Source organism: Photinus pyralis, unplaced genomic scaffold, assembly GCF_008802855.1.
Source record: "Photinus pyralis isolate 1611_PpyrPB1 unplaced genomic scaffold, Ppyr1.3 Ppyr1.4_LG6, whole genome shotgun sequence".
Classification (NCBI taxonomy): domain Eukaryota; kingdom Metazoa; phylum Arthropoda; class Insecta; order Coleoptera; family Lampyridae; genus Photinus; species Photinus pyralis.
The window spans coordinates 15,056,031-15,070,223 of NW_022170663.1; the positions used below are offsets into that span (position 1 = coordinate 15,056,031).

At 36.8% G+C, this 14,193-nt stretch overlaps 4 protein-coding genes across 6 annotated transcripts; 1 reads left to right on the top strand and 3 right to left on the bottom strand.

The window, feature by feature from the left end:
- Positions 1-775: 775 nt before the first annotated feature.
- Positions 776-4,924, bottom strand: LOC116173730. 2 transcript variants are annotated; one of them, XM_031491400.1, is made up of 7 exons: positions 4,456-4,924; positions 2,131-4,402; positions 1,920-2,079; positions 1,820-1,873; positions 1,201-1,430; positions 992-1,151; positions 776-937 (listed from the first exon to the last, which is right to left on the bottom strand). In XM_031491400.1, the coding sequence occupies exons 2-7, from the start codon at positions 2,185-2,187 to the stop codon at positions 831-833; spliced, it is 768 nt and encodes a 255-aa protein (XP_031347260.1). In that variant the 5' UTR covers positions 2,188-4,402; positions 4,456-4,924; the 3' UTR covers positions 776-830. The 2 variants fall into 2 exon arrangements, with proteins under 2 accessions (XP_031347260.1, XP_031347261.1); XM_031491401.1 differs by lacking the exon at positions 1,820-1,873.
- A 139-nt stretch (positions 4,925-5,063) lies between these two features.
- LOC116173729 (chromodomain-helicase-DNA-binding protein 2-like) lies at positions 5,064-6,614 on the bottom strand. The gene is made up of 3 exons (XM_031491399.1): positions 6,041-6,614; positions 5,357-5,982; positions 5,064-5,307 (listed from the first exon to the last, which is right to left on the bottom strand). Exons 1-3 carry the CDS (start codon positions 6,464-6,466, stop codon positions 5,283-5,285), a joined length of 1,077 nt encoding a protein of 358 aa, XP_031347259.1. The 5' UTR covers positions 6,467-6,614; the 3' UTR covers positions 5,064-5,282.
- Positions 6,615-9,000: 2,386 nt separating this feature from the next.
- LOC116174912 (peptide methionine sulfoxide reductase) lies at positions 9,001-10,154 on the top strand. Of its 2 annotated transcripts, none has more exons than XM_031492940.1 (5): positions 9,001-9,148; positions 9,221-9,390; positions 9,442-9,562; positions 9,615-9,751; positions 9,799-10,154. In XM_031492940.1, exons 1-5 carry the CDS (start codon positions 9,107-9,109, stop codon positions 10,031-10,033), a joined length of 705 nt encoding a protein of 234 aa, XP_031348800.1. In that variant the 5' UTR covers positions 9,001-9,106; the 3' UTR covers positions 10,034-10,154. The 2 variants fall into 2 exon arrangements, with proteins under 2 accessions (XP_031348800.1, XP_031348799.1); XM_031492939.1 differs by having other exon boundaries at positions 9,045-9,148; positions 9,209-9,390.
- A 1,224-nt stretch (positions 10,155-11,378) lies between these two features.
- On the bottom strand, positions 11,379-13,687 carry LOC116172985 (ancient ubiquitous protein 1-like). Its single transcript, XM_031490267.1, has 5 exons — positions 13,545-13,687; positions 13,208-13,496; positions 12,742-13,161; positions 11,864-12,068; positions 11,379-11,812 (listed from the first exon to the last, which is right to left on the bottom strand). Exons 1-5 carry the CDS (start codon positions 13,583-13,585, stop codon positions 11,547-11,549), a joined length of 1,221 nt encoding a protein of 406 aa, XP_031346127.1. The 5' UTR covers positions 13,586-13,687; the 3' UTR covers positions 11,379-11,546.
- Positions 13,688-14,193: the final 506 nt, after the last annotated feature.

Genomic DNA, 14,193 nt, shown 5'->3' on the forward strand with positions numbered 1-14,193 from the left:
ACATGGACAAACGGATGGTCAAAAATGGATCTGTTCCAAAATCGCTAGGATTAATTTCAGAAAGGCGTAGGTATCATGTGCACGACGTACGATCGCTTTGAAAACTGGTACACGTATTCTTAAGGATATAACTGGTATAAGAAAGGTTCTGGTAGGTATCTCCTATATAATAATAATACGCTTTTACTCCCCTTAAATTTGTATATAACAATTTAGAAATATAAAAAAAGCTAACCCCATACAAAGTATAACTTGATTTTTTAAGTAGTATTAAGCCTTTTATCTAGTATACTATTTTAAATTTTTAATGTATTTGAGTGACAAGTATTCGAATACTTTTCAAAGTATTTGAATACTTTTTATAGTATTCGAATACCTTTGATAGTATTAGAAGAGGAGTTAGTTATACTTTTCTGTTGCTAGATCAGTAAAGTCCCTGGTAGTTTAGTTGGATATCATCATCAGTTTGAACAAAGATCATACTACAAGATCTTTCATTCCAATAACAGTAGAGTAAATTTGTCAGTCAGTATAGGTATATTACATATAGATTACAATGAAACTTTTAAAAACAAGGTTTGAAACCGTTCTGGAAAATTTGAGATTCAAGCTGCTTTTCTGGACCACATTTATTTATAATTCCCATTACGCATATCCCTTACTTACAATATTTAATAATATTCGTACTCGAATATTCCTGGTATATAATACAGAAATGTTTAATGTTATCTGGGATAATAGATTAATCATATGAGGGATCCAATAAGAGTAGAACTAGATTAACTCAATTGTATTTGCTAAAAACATGTTAAAAATAAACAGCGAACATTTCAAATTTTTTTTTCATTTCTAGCCCGTTCTGCACATCGTCGTAACCATTTATTAACAGACAATTCTGCATCCATGGCGGTGCAATTACTCGTTTTCATCGCGGCCTCTAAAACAAAAGAAAGCCAGTAAACTACGTTCGACAAATAACGCGTTCAATTACTGGTTAATAGCGACGCTAAATGCAAATTTTTGAAGACCCGCTTTCCCTTTCTGCCCAACCAACTAAAGTCCGCCGAGAACCTGTTGGTAATTATCCTTTGAGTTGCGCGATAAATAAAATCATAGGTATTTCGGCCACCAAAAGTTGAAATTTCGGTAAGCTGAAACATAAATGGTCACAATGTCTGAAAAGGCACTACCGGTACGCACAATTTTATTAAAATCGGCGACATTCTGTAAGGCATCCTCGAAATTCTGCAAGTCAGCCTCGCAGTCAATGGGCAATCGATACTTTGCGAATATTGAATCGGCGTCACCCTCGATAACACTTGTGTCTATGCCGCCGACAGTTTTAATTTTAATTTGCGATACATCCCGTATTACCCTCGAGACCATGTTTAGCAGAAGGTTTTGCTTTTTTACGATTAATTGCAGGTAACCTGTAATAAGAGCACTAGTAATTTTGCAGTTACCCAACTATCGATTTTGTTTTTTTTTTTCTTAATAAATTATATTTATGAATTTAACAAAAGGATACAACATTAACATATTGCAAATAAAATTGTTTAAAAACATAAAAAAAAACTACTGTATACTTAAAATATAAAAAATTTCATTAAATGCTGTCTGTGGCGGTAGAGTGCCTAAAATACAAGCCTGAATCTGTTTAAAAAATTCAATATTATATATATTAAATAATATTCTGACTATAATAATCAATTCATTAAAAAAAAAACTCATATACACATCAATTATGCGATCAAATATTATGGGGTATCCTTTTTTAGTTCGCGTTTCAGACGCAAACTACACAAGCGAAACCACTCACTCCCGTACTTATCGAACAGCATGTCACTGCAGTGGTACGTATCATACGCGACGTCTACAACAACAGTCAGGTAAGCAAGTACAAGGTGGTGAAACGTTACCCTTTATCAGCTTCATAAATTTGTAGTGGCAAACTTTGATATTGTTACGTAAACCTAACCAACTGCATTTGGTGCCGAATGCGTACGAGATCGTATGCTTGAGAGATCGACTGATGAATTCCTGATATGTGTTTCCGCCCAACTTCTTTAAGTAGTCGACCTGCAAGCTGAAGATGTAACGGAATAAGTTGCAGTAGTATATACGGCATACATAGGCTGAAGCGGTACATTCGTCAGCCGTCAGAAACTCCTCAAATTCGTGTAGCATCTCCTCAGTTTGTATCGGTAGTCTGTTGTGGAATATTTCGGTCAATTGATTGGCCGCACCCCGGTTGTCCGTGCGGCTTTCTAATGTTTTGAGGCGCTTGTCTATACGTTTTACATAAATAAGTATTTGACTGCACAACGTGTGAGTACGAATTTTTCCGACCGGGGCACCTACAATAAATTCAGAATGAAAATGACACAAGATGTACTCATCATTAGTGGTCAAGTTTTAGGTAAAACCTGCACCTTTTGTTAGTGAGGATGCTAATCTACAAGGGGGTTAATCGTTTTGTTTGTTATTATATCAAAAGTTCTTCGGAGTCTTCAAAAAGACGCACTTCTTTTCCAAAGCTAAAATCAGAATTTGTACCCTGTAGCTGCAGTAATGAGTTTTCTGGAAGTTTTCTATAAAGAAGTTAAATGTCCAAGCGATTATGTGTACCTAGTTTTAAGAATTCTTCACCTGCCCAAGAATTGCAAGTGGAATCCTACAAGTGTTTAAAACATCAATCAATAAGTGGAAGAGCAAATGTAGTATCTCTTGATAGTACATCGAACTTCATCCAATAAGATACCTTGCACATAATATTTAGTTTTATTTTTTATATATGCATGTACTCAGTTAGTGTAGCCAATAAAATACCTACATTGTTATTAAACATGCCTCTCGCCTTGAACATCAAGCAGTGTTTAATTAACAAATTATTCAGTAAGAGGTAAGTAATAAAAATTAAATAATTACACATACAGTAAGCAGCAACAAAAATACAACTTAATAATGTTCACACAAATACCGTAATACATAAAATGATTCTACTTTTTTTTTCGTTACTGGCACATTCTCACAGGCTTCAATCTACTTCATCATCAGGTTCGGATAATTGGCATAATCTGTTGACAACACAATCGCAGTCGCTGTTGGTGGATTAATTGTTCTCCTACTCCTACCACATCCTCACTTGGGTGGATGGCGAATTTTAGTACCATTGGACCAACTTGAAGATTCTTTTTTCATTTCAAGAACTATAATAGCTACACGGTCGGTTAATGGATGTTGTACTAGATAAGTAAGGGATTTTATAAACCTTTTCCTTTCAAAAATCAATGGGGGCCTTTTTTTGAAATTTTGGTTAATCGTCATTTTGTTATTTGAAAAAATAACAACTTCCTAGCTTAAAGAAAATATTTTTAAAAAAAGTTTTTGACAGTCTTACATCATTCATGCCTAATATACACTGCCAAAAGTCATATTAATTTGCTGAATGTGCAGTTTTTTAAAAACGTTTTTGAAAAAAATGCTCGAACACGTCAATTTTTATCTTAAATGAGACATATTTTACTGTAATTGTAACTTAAGGATCGTCATTTGTTTTTGGGATATGACGTAAGCGATAATTATAATCAATTATTAATGTTTTCACAGCAATTATCTCGAATATTTCAAAATACACTACCATACTTTTTTTTTTTTAGCGTATTTGGTCTTAGAATTTCAAATTAAGCATAAAAAATAGAGTTGCCACTATTGCGTCATATCTCAAACAAAAACGATCTTTAAATGACAATTACAGTAAAATATGTTTCATTTAAAATAAAAAATGACGTGTTTGAGGATTTTTAAAAGAAACTTTTTGGACACTTTGTGTATTTGGAATCAACATTTGGTTTGGACAAAATAAGAATGGGAATGCCCAAAACCTAGATAAAGCTATTAGTTCGAAGGAAGAAGCAAACTTTTTTCACTATATTTTCGTAAAAAAATTGCCTCTTTTGAAGTAAAAAAATTGCAAAACATTTCAGGTTTCTAGAACAACCATTCAATTTTTTGAATTTTTCATTGGCCAGAGGGATTGCGAATATAATACTCACATATTTACTAAATATATAAGCCATCTGAGATTTCCCAAGCATTAGCAGAATTACCAAAAATGTCTGAAATTACTGAAAACTTACTAAAATTACAAAAACAATTACTAAACTTAACAAAAAATGTTGATGAGTAAATTTGTAGATTAAACGTAGGTACTTCTTGCGATATAGTCTTTCAGAAATATAATAATTTATGAATGCAATAGGGGAGGCCGCAGAAGAATGAATCGTAAATTAACTTTAATCATAAGAATTATACGATAAGAAAATTTGTTGATAATGGTAATTAAGAAAGATAACATACTGCACCATATTTGTTTGCAAATAATTTCAGACTGTCACAGCACCTGTAAAATTTCAACACTTAGTAACAAAATATGATATCAATATGCTACTTTACCTTCTCACTTTCAAAAGGCGAATTTTTAGGCAAATTGAGCATCTCCCTTAACTTTTCGTGGGTGCATTGTTCTGGAAATAAATCATAAACTGCTTGCAACAATGACATTCTACTTAATTCACTTACCATCAAGAAAATAAATAGCAAATTTGTATTAAATGTGCAGAAATATTTTAAATGACATACATATACTCCATTTGCTTATCTTTATTTCGTCCGTAGCCATTTGTAAGTATTGCGTGGCAATAATAATAACAATAAAACATAAGAAATTAATTGGTAAAAAGCGCTGTAGTAAAAGGCGTAAATATTAAAAAACCCCAAAATTGAAAAGAAAAATGCTAAAGTGACATAAGCAATATAATTTTTAAAAATCAATGACAACTCATTAAAAGAAAAACTATAGGAATACAATACAAATCTACAATAAATTTGTAACCATTATCATAAACGATAAAAAATATTTGTTATACGCAAATAGAAACACGTAGAAGATAAACATACATAGAAAACACAATTGTATCAACTAGATTTCTAGGAATTCTACTCCCAAATTAAAACAGATTTTGTTGTCTCGCATGCCTTTTGTGCAACTTTAACATACTTAATCTAATAAATCGTCAGGGATTTATTTATATAAAGCATAATATTTTTACAATACATTTGCACAAAAAATAACCAATACATTTGTACTCTTTTTCTCTAATCGTACAGAATTCAAACAGTTTTATCCGTAACTGCGTACTCTGTAATCCAAAAGTAAAAACAAAAATTGAAAAATCTCCAAAGTTATACAAAATAAGACAAAGTAATCCTTACAGAATATGTTACTCCGCATCGTGATACTGCACCCTGTAAAAGACACGGGTTAATCGAATGACCAAATTGTCACGGCACCGACCTTTGTTTTTTGCCAAGACGACGACTTAATCTACGATTACCGTCGGCCATATTTAAAGTGAAACGTTCCGTGGGCGTACGCTGTATGCGTAGCTCCTTAGGAAGGGTCCCTTTGGCCTTGTCGACCTTGCTCATGTATTTCTCGATGAGATCGGTACAGTCCAGATTATCCTCCGGCTCCCAGCTGTCCTGCGAGGACGGGTAGCCCTTCCACGAGACCAGGAATTCCCGTTTGCCGTTTTTCTTAAAGTAAACGTCCAAAATACGATCGACCTCGAACTCGTCGTCCGACTCCCAGTCGACTTGCGTGTCCTCCTTTGCCTTCTTTTTGCTTTTATCTGATTTATTGTCGCGTTTCGCGGCACGTTTCGGCGTTTGACCATTCTGGGAGCTCTTCCCTTTTTTGCCCCTCTTGGACGAGACGGGCGTCTCTTCTATGTTCTTCCTGCCCCTCCTGGGAGATTCGTTTTCGTCGTTCGATCTTTCGTTCTTGAATTTTTTTATGAGATCGGGACACTCCAAGGTGTTTTCGGGTTCCCAAGTGTCACTTTCTGGATCGTAACCTTTCCAACGGATCAAGTAGTGAATGACGCCTCGAACAACTTTCTCATCGATAATTTCCTCCACCTACAAGTTGATATGGTGATAGTCAATATGATGAGTCATGGTAAAATAGTAAACAAACCTCATATTGCTCCTCTTCCTCATCACTTCTTTCCTCTTCTTCCTTTTCTTTAGGTGGCTCCTTTTTTGACTTTTTGGGAGAGGCACTCTTGCGCCCTCTTTTCTTTTTCGTTTCGGCGGGAGCGTCGGCATCTGAAGCGTTGTCCTCCTCACTCAAATTTTTTTCACTCTTGCGCTTATCGCCCTTCTTCTTTTTGGGTTCCGGCGGGTTATCGGTGTCCGAGGCCTGTTCTTCGTCGCTAGCGTTTTTTTCACTTTTACGCTTATCCCCCTTCTTCTTTTTAGGCTCTGGTGGCGAGTCGTCTTCGGACATACGCTCTTCATCACTGGCTTCGACATCTTGGATTTCATTTGCTGTTTCCGCGCCGTTTTCTTGTTCACCAGAAGTGTCCTGTGCCTTCTCTTTACGCCCACTTTTTCTCTTCATTTTTACAAACTATGAACAACACCGCAAAATGGAATCGGCAAAGTAAATTTATTGCGAAAACAAACACCCGATTACGCGCACTATACACAAAACTACACCAGTCAGGAGTTTACTTGTTAGTAGACGCCAACATATTACGTACACACGTGTTGCCAACCTAAATCTCCCAAAGGAACCAGCCGTTTGAAAATTGAAACTACAAACGCAATATTTACAAAAATATGACGGTTATTACAAAAAATATTCAAAAAAGGGGAGAAAAAAAAAATTTCCTTCAAATGCCAACTTATGTTTATGCATGGGGGTTGTTTTAACATTATTAGGGTACATGTACCTGCAAGTGTGCGTTATTTCTTTGAGGGAAAATTTGATCAAAGATAAACAGAGTGCACAAGGGCAATTATCGCATTTTTGTACAGTGACGTAACAGACGTTGCTTTCTATTTGTATTCATTCTTCGAATGTAAGCATTTCTGGAAACTAGAAAGTGCTAGTATATAACTTAAAACGACGTTCAAAATTGAAGCAAACATATCTATAGGAGAGAAATATATCTCTGTCCTTTTGAAGTGGGTTTCTTACATAATAAACATTGAAATAAACGCCAATAAATAAACACAGTTACCGAAATGCGCCAGCGCAGATGCGTATCACAAATATCAACGTATGATAAAGAAATGAGATATGTTTGCACCGTAGACGTTTGCTCAATTTTCCACTTGTAGGATCTAGGAATGAAAAGAAAGCTTTTCAGTAAATTCTCACTTCTCAGAGCTTTTTGGAGCTTAATAGCCCATAGCGCGAAGCCGCTAAAGCCAATTATAATTATGGTTAATAAAATGAGTTACGTGGGATTTCAGGATTTGTTTGTTACGCCCAAAACCGCTGAAATGAAATTCTTTGAATATTGTATAATCAAAGATGGAAATGATCAGTTTGACGAGAAATTCGAAAAGGGTGGAAGGTTTTAGATGGCCCCGGTAGGATAAAGTCGAAGCTAATTTTTCTTATATAATATGAAATTCATTCTGGGCAACAAAATTTACATACTTAAATGTATTGATTCGCTGCCATAATGTTATAATTGGAATTTCCAACGTTTATTGCTAACAACGAGATTTCCCCCAACCCCCCTCCAATCCACACACCCAATCGATAATTCGATCGTAATATAGCACTTAGTTTTACAAATTAATTGCCCCAAGCCCTTGGAAATACCCTTATGTCTTGATAAATTACTTAATTAGGCGATGTTTGCTAATTGCTTTGTCTATACTGCCCTCACCCTGCATTACCAACGAAATTTGACAAAACAAACTCATTAATTGCAGATACCATGCAATAAATGTAAAGGGAAGCGTGATTGAGACATGAAAGAGACGCAAAGAATGCGTGAAAGGTTGTATTACTCGGTAAATGGAATAAAGCATCATTATTCATTAAATATATTTTTAGCGCATTTTTTAAGAATAAAAAAAATGTGCTATTGTTTGCGTTTTGTTCGTCCGACCGTCCGTCCGGACCCACTTCTGCCGTTTTGAGCTACTTCTAGGGGAATAGTCCTATCCTAGAGTCCTGGAATTTTTTGCAGTAGGCAGCCTATACCTTGCAGGTGTGCCAGACGGCCATCAAATTTCGCTGTCTAAAAGGATGCCCCCTCCAGAGCTGGGCAGAATACTTTCAAAAAGTATTTGAATACTATAAATACTTTTACGTCCAGCACAAGCGAATACTAGATACAGATACATTGAAAAGTATTCAAATACTTAAAAAAATAAGTATTCAAATACTTTAGAATGTATTCTAATACTCTCAAAGGTAATAAAACTTGAATGTTGTTGTATACTTATAATTGTAAATGTTTTCTTTAGGTAATCGATTTCGGCCCTAGGCCATCTTCAGACCTTGTGTCATATCGAAATCGATTACCTAAAGAAAACATTTACAATTATAAGTATACAACAACATTCAAGTTTTATTATTGCATCCTTATAATTACAATAATGGAGCAATTCATCGATACTTTCAAAGGTATTCGAATACTTTCAAAAGTATCTATACTCCGTAAAATAATGGGAAGAGTAGCAAAGAGTTCCCTCTATTGATCCACCAGGTTGGAGGCATGTAAAGGTAGATCTGCAGCAGCTTCTTGTACGCATCCAGCGAGGGCTCTTCATTGTTTGTTGAATTTCAAAAGTGGTCCGATTAATTCTTTGGGAATTTCAGCTCAAACCGCACTATTTTAGTATAATGCACATAGGGCTGCAATAGTCATTTTGCGGCATACCCTTTGAATTCCACCACAACCTTTTGGGGCATGTGCGTGTGAAGTACACAGAAACCGACACCAGGTCCACAAAGGGATGTGAATATATAAACGTAGCCCTATCAAAGGACAAAGATGATGTTTGGAAATATCATCTCGGGTTTCTGATTACTTCTCGGTGATAACTCAAAAAATCATTATGCAGGTCACTCTGTAATTGGGCACAAGCCTGTTGAGGGCCCAGAACAAGAAAGGGAACATCCTGAAGGGCTCCTTCAGAAAAATTTGGCAAGCTGACTACCCTGTATGCATTGGTGCATGGGAGGTTGCATAACCTTCAGTGTGGTTGTGTTATTGTTATTATATTTTATGGAATGGTCTTTAGCTTCCTTACCCGCATAAAAAGCATTAACGTAGTAAGTACTTAATTTTTATATTCGCATTAAATTTATCCATAAAAAAAATTAACATCTCAGTTGTGCTCGCAGAAGATGACGACAATGATCCCTCACGAAATAACGCTACCATTTGACAAAGCGACCTTTGGCATGGGTTGCTTTTGGGCCAACGACGCTTTGTTCGGTGCCACCCAAGGCGTGCTACGGACTCGAGTCGGTTACTCCGGTGGCAAGATGCTCAACCCGACCTATCGCAATATGTCCGTGTTGTAAGTAGAGCAACCTTGCGCCTTACTAACATCGCACTTTAGAATGGATCACACGGAAGTAATCGAGATACATTACGATCCCACCGCAATAACTTACCAGCAGCTCTTGGAACTATTCTGGAACAACCACGAGTACGGATTAACAACCAAAATAAAGAGACAGGTAAATTCGCTTACGTACAATTATCGCATGTGTTTAACACGGCAACATTAAGTATGCCTCTCTAATTCTTTACCATAACAACGGGCAAAGGTCGACCGCCGAGGACTCGCTGGAACAAGAAAGGCTGAAGCACAAAGAGGAAATGTGCACGGAAATTAAACCGGCTGCGATCTTTTACCCGGCCGAGGAGTAAGTTATCGGGTAAGGCGCCAATTACACGACCTCCCTGTTTTCAGTTACCATCAGAAATATCGCTTGCAACAGCATCCTCAGCTTTGCAAGGCTTTAATGTTAAATTCGCAGCTGCTGCAGGACTCGCACGTGGCTGCGCGCCTAAACGGTTACGTCGCCGGCGTCGGTTCGGTGGTAAGGCTCAATGAGGATTTGAAAACGTTCGGTTTGCCCGATAATTTAGTGGAGTATGTGAGGAAGGTTCATCAAGTTAACAAGGAGTCTGGGTTATACTGTTAGTTATAGTTAATGGGTTTTTTTTATTGTTAATTTTTTATTAGTCGTGTATATGGGAAATTTTATATGGCCTCTGATTTATGTTTATTAAATGCGTAAAAGAGAAAGCTAAGGTCAATGGCAACTACGTGTTTATTGTTCCATTTTCAAAGAATCATGTAGATCCAGTGGCGTGTTTACGGGGGGGGGGGGGAAGGGGATATCCCCCCCCCCCCCCCCGAAGAATTGAGTTAACATCTTAGGTATTTAGGTAATACTCCGCTCCGCCCACTTTAAAATAAAGGCAATTATATATAGAGAGCAATTTTGGTTTTGGTTAAAGTCTAAAAGTCACTAAAATCTAAATATTCTGTAGTATTCACTATTCAGTGAGTGATCAGTGTTGGCAGAAAAAAAATTGTCTCAGATCGACCAGAAAAAAATATTTTCTTATAGAATGTGGCCTGTAGAATCCATAATTCCAAACTGTTCCAAGATCGGACTACTAGATCAAAAGTTACAGCCCTTTGAATTTTTTGTCGAAATTGGTTTTTTGCCCATAACTTTTGATGGAGACGTCTAATCGAAAAAGTACGAATCGTTTTGGATTCTACGCACCCAAATTAATAAGAAAAAGTTTTTTCTCGAGAAATTTTGGTGCAGTCGATTTTTGGGAAAAAAGGATGAAGGTTACACTGCCTTTTTTTTGCCCAGAAAAAAAATTCTCAAATCGACCATAAGTCTTCCCGAAAATTTTGGTACCCCGCGCACCTCTGTACGATGAAAAAAAATAATTTTTCAGCCCCTGGAAAAAGAGGTGGTTTTTTTCAGAAATCGTGAGATCTTGGAAACGGTTCAACTTTATGGGCCCAAACAATTATCTTCTGTTGTATCATAAAACTGGCTATGTTACCTCCAAATTTCAAACCACTATGACATTTTTTCGCAAAAATAAGAATAAAAAACGAAAAAAACAGTTTTTTCGGTTTTTCTAGGAAAATTTGAGGTTATGTGAAAATAGTGCAGATACAAAAGTTGCTCATTTTTTTAATTTCTATAACTTTTACACTTAACATTTGGGTCTAAAATCAATAGTTTTACCACAATTTGCAAAATACCACTTTCCACCCCTTTCAACCCCCGTGATTTCACCCGCGGAAAAATTCAGCTGTTTTAATTATTTTTTCCCAAATTCTTTCCACCTGCCTGAAAAACCCGGTTTCGCCCGGTAACTAATTTTTTTCATACAAAAATTTATACTTATAGCCTGGACCAATTTAGAATAAGGCGCCTTTTAAACCCTTGCATATTTCTCCCTACAAACCCAATTCCATAGTTTTTAGTTGAGGAATAGTCAAATACAACAGAATTAAGATTGAGAAGGAAAATTTTATTTGCAAAATTTACAAATTAGGCACCGTCATGAACAAAAGAATTATATACTTCCCTTCTAGAATAATTATACTAAGTACATTAACAAAAATTAAAAAGCAAAATTGAATCTTAGAATGTAACTAATGAAGTAGAGAATTAAAAACTATTTCTGTATCTCGCAATTTGTAATGTTGTGCTTCTGTATATATCGTTTCCTAGCAGTCTCGAGAAGTTGCCTTTTTCGTTCTTGGAATGGCACCATACGCTCCTGCGGACTCTTTCCGAAAGACGGCGCCGCCGGTGTTCTACTCTGTTCAGTCTGATGATGTCGTTGCTCTTGACTCGTGCTCGGCTGTGCCGGTTCGGGCGTGTACTCCACGTTCCCCTCGAAAATGTTCGAAATCGTCTGATCCACGTTTCGCGTTTTCACTGAAAAAAGACGCCGATTAGCGTTTGTTTTCGAATTTTGGAGTAACAAACATAAATCAGTATAGATTACGTTGTACGGAACCATGGGCAGCACCTCCCGAACTTGGGCGACCATTAAGTGAATGGTCGGATGTCCGCTTGAAAGTGAGCTTGAGGTCGGTCGTTGTCTTGCTTCCATTTCTCTACGAACTACGTCTTCCATAAGTCTTTTTTCCCAGTGCATTAAATCGGTTGCAGAATATTCTGATAATTCAACCTACAATCGATTATTGTCATTAAATGATTGATATTAGTTGTTTGGGGGCGTCTCCCAAGTGGTATCTCCATAAAGGTGTGAGAGATAGAGTGATGGTTAAATGGGGGCAAAGTTGCTCCTTTTGTGACTTAAAAAAACGAATTTTTGTAAATAACTGAAAATGTCAAATTTTATTTTCCCTAGCTTCAGCGGTTGGAAATGGACGGTTCCCGTTAGCACCTTCTATGGGCACTTTTTTCGGAGAATCCATAGCACGCTAGATGTGTAAGGTAGAGGCTACTACTTTCTTATGGACGTTATATTGGATTTTTACAGAATGAGATCGAGGTCAAAAAAAGAAATTCATTTGAATGCATGGCCATCATAGCCATATGTTGATTTAGAAAGATCTAGATACCTGTGGATGTCGAGACATGAATGTAAAAATGTCTCTTTGTCTTTTGTTTCTTTATTTCAAAATCAATATGGCGCCCATATAAGAAATAAGAAAGTAGTAGCCTTGTAGCCTATAGCTTTTACATCTAGAGTCTTATGTAAATTCTGATAACAGATTCAGATTCTACAAAAGTGTCCATAGGAGCTAAATAACAGATTTCACTGTTATTAATAGACAGAGCAACAAAAAATGCACGATTTCAAAATATTGCCTGAAACTTGAAATAAAATACAATACCTGTAACGCATGTGCGATATCCTCACGAACCTTATCCGCAAATTTCGTTTCACTGAAATCCATTTGATCGACTACAGGTAAAAACCGTAGCTTATAACTTGTATACGGTGAAAATAAATACATCAACGTATCGGTCCAATACACACTATCAAACGTGGAAATCTTAATATCTAAAAACGGTCGGCTCACTTCAATACAGACGGGCTGGATTCGTTTGCAAAGTTGGAACGGCCACGTGGTAAATTTCAGCACAGCTTTACCATTAGTCTGTTTCAGTTCGGGTTGAAAGTGGACCGGCGTGCCGCTCTCTATCGTTTTCGCTATGTTTTTCTTAAAAATGGGAAACTCGACGGACTGCGAGCCGAAATGACGTAAACCGAACGAGGTCGAGAGGAGAGTATTGAACACATCTTTACCTGACTGAGACAAATCGTTAATTTAGTGAAGACCGAACCCCGACACTTACCATAACTGAGCCAGTTTGAGAATGTATCACCAGATGGTCGAAGGGCGACACGAAATTCGTAACATACACCGCTACGTTTTTCCTTTCAGCCGGATTTTCGCTATGTATAACAATTCCCAACGTCGCGCAAAATAGTTTGCATAGTAATTTTTGAATGACAGGTACATCTGGTAGTAGGAAGCCGAAGACGAACACTTGAATACCAAGTATTCCTCTTAGTAACAGCAGGAGAATGCCAAAGGGAAGATATAAGATAAAGGTAAATAAACCAACTGTATTCTGCGGGTATCTAAAAACGATCGGATTAATGCGTTTCGGTGATTCCTCGACGTTATACCTCTTCAGTAGGTATAATTCGCTTATATTTTTGCTTGGCATTCTAAATAATAATCAATTTTTCGCAAAATTTTGCTGATTACATATCATATGATAAAAAGGTTAGTGACAAGTTGTGACGTAGTTGTAACCACAGTGTACAGGAAAACTTAACCAAAAAAAAACCATATACAGAGCGGTGCCTCAAGATTCTTCCTAGTGAGTAGTGGCTTGGGTTCTTATGTATCAACCTTACATAACCCCCTCAAATGACAGACGAGACCTGATAAATTTAAAGTTGAACCAACCCCTGGAGGGTGGGTTTAATACGCGGATGACCATCTCCAAACATTTCTTGATGGGTCCGCACCCGCATTGTTTTCAGACTATCATATGGCTTTCGTAAGTATTGTGAACATATGTAAAAACAATGAATTATGAATAGTCTGGGTGAACTATCCCTTCGTATGATGATGTTTATGGCGCGATGTGGAGGATATACCGTGCACAAATATTGTTCCTCAATCAGAGAGTAAGAGACATTCTAGTAAGCAGGGATGGCCAAGAGAAACACTTTTTGGCATAACGCAAAAAAAATGAGAAGGAAGGTGAAGAAAAGACATGAAAACTAATCTTACGGCGCGGATTGTACCGGGTGATTCATTAGAAGT